The sequence below is a fragment of the Triticum dicoccoides genome, chromosome 2B (genome assembly GCF_002162155.2).
Source record: "Triticum dicoccoides isolate Atlit2015 ecotype Zavitan chromosome 2B, WEW_v2.0, whole genome shotgun sequence".
Classification (NCBI taxonomy): Eukaryota; Viridiplantae; Streptophyta; class Magnoliopsida; order Poales; family Poaceae; genus Triticum; species Triticum dicoccoides.
This window is the reverse complement of record NC_041383.1, coordinates 456,779,123-456,783,777: the sequence shown is the minus strand read 5'-3', so window position 1 is coordinate 456,783,777 and position 4,655 is coordinate 456,779,123. Positions and strand designations below refer to the sequence as shown.

The following is a 4,655-nucleotide window of genomic DNA, read 5'->3' as shown; positions in this document are numbered from 1 at the left end:
AACGATGGCCTCACAATTATATTCTAACAAAAACTACAGGCCTGGTGTGCCGTCCGTCGTGCTCTGATCACTGCTCGCAAACAGCATGGGACGCTGCTGAGTTTGTGCTAGATCTACCACGGCGGAGTAGCTGGCTGTACATTCTCTTCGGAACAGGGGAAACACGTCCGGCCCCGTGTGTCGCACTAGAAAACGGAATCATGGAACGGACACAGGTCGGACAAAACCCATGACCATCGTATGTATGTGTGGCGACCACTGCCAACAGGCAAGGGCATCGACCGACGACGACGGTGGCGGCTAGCTGCAACGCAGAAACATACGCACGACACCAATGAATGAACAATGTCAATGGAACAGGGGCGCGGCTCTTGATTCGGCATCGCGTGCCGTGTATGTACTAGTATGTTTTGGCGGGAAGCTTAACGTAAACCTTTTTCCACTGTGCACCGCTATTATCCACTACAGTAATTTTTTCATCAACCTGTCGCACGTGCAATCACGCATGGTCTCGTCTCGTCCCAGTGGCACGGCACCAGTAATTTCGAGTTATTTTTTACTTGACACTCTGCTTAAGATCCGTTGTTACTATACTCCAGAGAGACAGAGCGCGCATCAAGTGGAGTGGAGCCACGCGCGCGGTCGCAGAGGGTTGCCCACCCCCACGTGCCCACCCTGGCCGAGCCTCGTTTTTTTTCTTCTTCTACGTGCGATGCGATGCGATGACCGAGCCTTGTCACGGCTAGGGCCGCACGAACCGGACAAAAAGAAGCAGGCGGGAGTGGCGCTAAAATAAGGCGCACCACCACGCCGCCCCCTCCCATCGATGCTCTCCTCTGCCACCGCATCCGCATCCGCTTGCGCGCTCGTGCCCCTCTCCATCCCCCAAGCTCCCCACTCCCATCCGCGCGCCTCCACCTTCGGACCAGCTGCCGCGGCAGATCGGCATCAAGAGAGCAACTGAGCCGCTCTTCTCGCGGCCCAGATCCGGCACAGCATTACCAAGATCATCATAGCACAGGAGGCGAGGAGAGCGGGCATGGAGGAGAAAGCGCCGGAGACGGTGGCGGCCCCGGCGGCGGTACTTGCGGTGGATCAAGAAGTGGCGTACTGCAGCGAGCATCCCTACCCGCCGGGCGCCGCGGCGGCCGCAGGGGTGGCTGCCGGCAGTGGCATCTGCGCCTTCTGCCTGCAGGAGAAGCTTGGCATGCTGGTCTCGTCCTCCAAGTCCAGCCCCTTCCACCCGCCGCCTTCCTCCGTCACCCCGACCACCCCTCCGCCCAACAGGCTCGCCTCTGAGTCTCTTTATTCTTCCACCGCCTCTGCCATGGCGATCCCGCCGCACAAGGGCAAGACCTCGTCCTCGGCGCCCGCCCCGGTCGCCAGTGGGCTCAGGAGGAGCAAGTCCGTCGCGCCGCGGCCGGAGGAGCCGCCGCTGTCGTCGGGGATCACCGCTGACAGCCCCCGCAAGAAGAGCTTCTGGTCCTTCCTCTACCCCTCCTCCTCCAGCGGCCACCGGAGTGGGTCGTCGTCTCTGGCCAGTGGGGAGGGCACCGCGTCGGCGAGGAGGAAGTCGGTGTCGGTGGCTTCGGCGACGTCGGCATCGCTGGGGCGGAGGCTGGAGGCGATAGAGGAGCCCGAGAGCCCCGGCCGCCGCAGCGAGGGGTCGTCGTCCTCGTCATTCGGGAGAAAGGTGGCGCGCTCGCGCTCCGTGGGGTGCGGCAGCCGCAGCTTCTCGGGGGACTTCTTGGAGCGCCTCTCCACCGGCTTCGGCGACTGCGCGCTCCGGCGCGTCGAGTCCCACCGCGAGCCCAAGCCCAAGGGAAGCGCGCTCGGCCACCTTGGCGGCGCCCGCGACGCCGGTGACGGCGACGAGGACTACGAGTACACGCAGCAGCACAGGATCAAGTGCGCCGGGTTCTTCGGCGGCATCGGCGCCGCGCCCCCGGCCTCGTCCTCCTACTGGCTCTCCGCGCCTAACGGCGGGAGCGGCGCCGCCGCCGGCGGCAACACGAGGGTTTCTGGCACGCGGAGCCACCGGGGCTGGGCGTGGGCGCTGGCGAGCCCCATGAGGGCGCTGAGGCCGACGAGCTCCACGTCCAGCAAGACCATCATGTCGGCATCCGCGACGGCAGGTGGATCGGCGGTGGCGACGAGTTAGCCTCGTCTTTGGATTGTTGCAGCTGCGCACTCCGCGATCAATGGCCGGTTATTAAATCATCGCTCTTCTCGAACTATACTACTACTGCTGCTTCTACTAGTATGAAAATTCCTCCCGTTCTTCGTTCTGGTATGTCCATTCGAGTCCTAAGAAGTTGCTCCTAAGGTGAAGGATGGAATGGGCCGCAGATTAAGCTCTAGCTTGCCTTTCATTTTTGTAATTCTGTTCCAATTCGAGATTTTCTCCTGTGGTGTGGTGGAAATAGAGATGTTTTATGTTGAATTCATTCGTGTGCTGTGTTGGAGACGGGACATGAGCATTGAATTGAAAAGGAGAAATTTGGCAATTGGTCCATCAGTTCTGTACTTGCTCTTGTGTGCCTTGATTCATTTTCCATGATACTGCTACCACACTATATACTACGGGTGACCTGTTAAAGCATCTACAACCGGACCCGTCAAAAGTAGTAGCCCCTGAAATCTCAAATGCCCACGTCTATAACCGTCTTCCTCTTAGCAAATCCTTAAATTCATACACTCTCATGCAATGTAAAATAAACACACGCAATGGTAAAAGTAACAATGCAATGTAAAATAAACACACGCAACGTAAAAATAAACACACGTAGTTCATTTATATCACATATAGCGGAGGGGATTCATCATACATTCCATCGAACTATCAAGAATTGTCATATTCTAAAAGCTTGAGATATCGAGTTCATTTAGATCACATATAGCATAGGGACTCATCATACATTCCATCGAACTAGCAAGAAATTTCCATTTTCTAAAAACTAGAGATATCAAGAAAACCTAAGATATCGAGTTCATTTAGATCACATATAGCATAGGGACTCGTCTCCATTCCATCGAACTAGCAAGAAACTTCCGTTTTCTAAAAACTAGAGATATCGAGAAAGCTCACCTACGGATGTCCTAGTCATTGCCATCTTCGTCACGTAAGTAGCAGTCAAAGATGCAATACGAATCGAGCCGGGTCTGCTCACTGTCCGAACCGCCATCAGCCTCCTCATTCTCTTTGGGGACAATACGCAAGGGGCACAAACTGCCCGGGTTTGCTCCTTTACAAGGGCACACGTTGTTCGGCTTGCCGCTTCGCGTGGATGCGGGCACGGAAGGTATCCTCGGTCGACGTGGCGTGCGACTCGACCTTCACGGCTGCCTTTTCCCTCTTCCTAGCACAACGGGAACACCGGTCCTCGATGTATCCATGGTCGCGTCCGTGTCGTCTCGCGACGTTGACCTCAGACTCTTAAGCCTGACGTTGTGGGGACGAGGCTCCACCGCAAGGATTGTGACGCAAGCCCGAGGTCGTCCGGCTAGGTGCGGAGGTACATTCAGCGGGTGCTTGTCGCCCTGGCTCCGCCACGGTCACGCGCCTCAAGCCGCCGGCGCCGCGGGATCCAAGCGCCACTTATGCAGACGCAATGGACTCCCGCCGGAGCGACCCCCACTGCGGAGCTAGGATTTCCTCATGGGATTGGTGGAGAGCCATCCAGACGATGAACTTCTCCCTGCACTCGCATGTGACGAGGTCTTAGCAATGGATCCAGAGTTGCCGAACTCGGTTTCACTGCCCGCCATGCCAGAGAAGGCCGAAGATTGTCGGAGAGAAGATTGGGGCCAGAGCGGTGCAAAGTAGAATTGGAACAGAGAGGAGAGGAGTGCCTAGGGTTTGATCCCGGATGCGGGTAGAGACGCATATTCGAGGAGTCAATGTGGGTCAGCATGAGCCAGATCCAACATGGCGGACGCGTTTGACCATCCCAATATCCGCCCACATATGGGCTAGGTATGGTGAGTGCCAGTCAGCTCGGATCGTTTGGACTGACATGCAAGGTCTGGTTGGGTGCAATTTTCTATCCGTGGAGTGACCGAGCAGTCCTTCCTAGCGTACCCAAAACCACCACATTATGGGCTAGGGTAACAGATCAGTACCACATTTGAGGCAGGGCACAAAAAACCACCAAGAATGAGGCTAATCTGTAACGCGGAGCACTGACGGTGGAATTTGGTCGCGAAAACAGCGAAACTGACAAGTTGGACCCGCATGTCGGGCTGACGTGGCGTGCGTATGTGGACAATTTGCTGACTTGGACAATAGGTCCCACCTGTCAATGACTCAAGTATTTGTTTTTTTCTACTTCTACCTCCTTTTTTTATAGGCATTTCATCAAACATTTTGTGGGCACCCCGCAGGCCAAAGCGCCGCTGCCATGGCGTCGGCCATGAGCCTTCATGCGGTGGGGCGGGGCTGGGAGCTGCTCGTTGGCTGGCGCGCCGGCCTGAGCACGTGGCCGTCGGCGCTCCATGGAGAAGCGGACTCCTGTTCGTCGGCCTGGGCACGCGGCAGGCTGGGTGCTCCTCGTCGGCCTTGGCGCGCGGCGGGGCTGGGCGCTGCTCGTCGGCCGGCGCGACGAGGCTGGGCGCACGGCAGGCTGGGTGTTCCTCGTCGGCCTGGGCGCGCGGCG

General features: G+C 57.6%; 1 protein-coding gene across 1 annotated transcript; it reads left to right on the top strand.

The window, feature by feature from the left end:
- The first annotated feature begins 751 nt into the window (after positions 1-751).
- LOC119364178 (putative protein TPRXL) lies at positions 752-2,518 on the top strand. The gene has a single exon (XM_037629603.1). It carries the CDS (start codon positions 1,040-1,042, stop codon positions 2,159-2,161), a length of 1,122 nt encoding a protein of 373 aa, XP_037485500.1. The 5' UTR covers positions 752-1,039; the 3' UTR covers positions 2,162-2,518.
- The last annotated feature ends 2,137 nt before the right edge of the window (positions 2,519-4,655 follow it).

Excerpts from the sequence above, each read along its gene's own strand:
- LOC119364178 (XM_037629603.1), top strand. The coding sequence starts at position 1,040 with ATGGAGGAGAAAGCGCCGGAGACGGTGGCGGCCCCGGCGGCGGTACTT.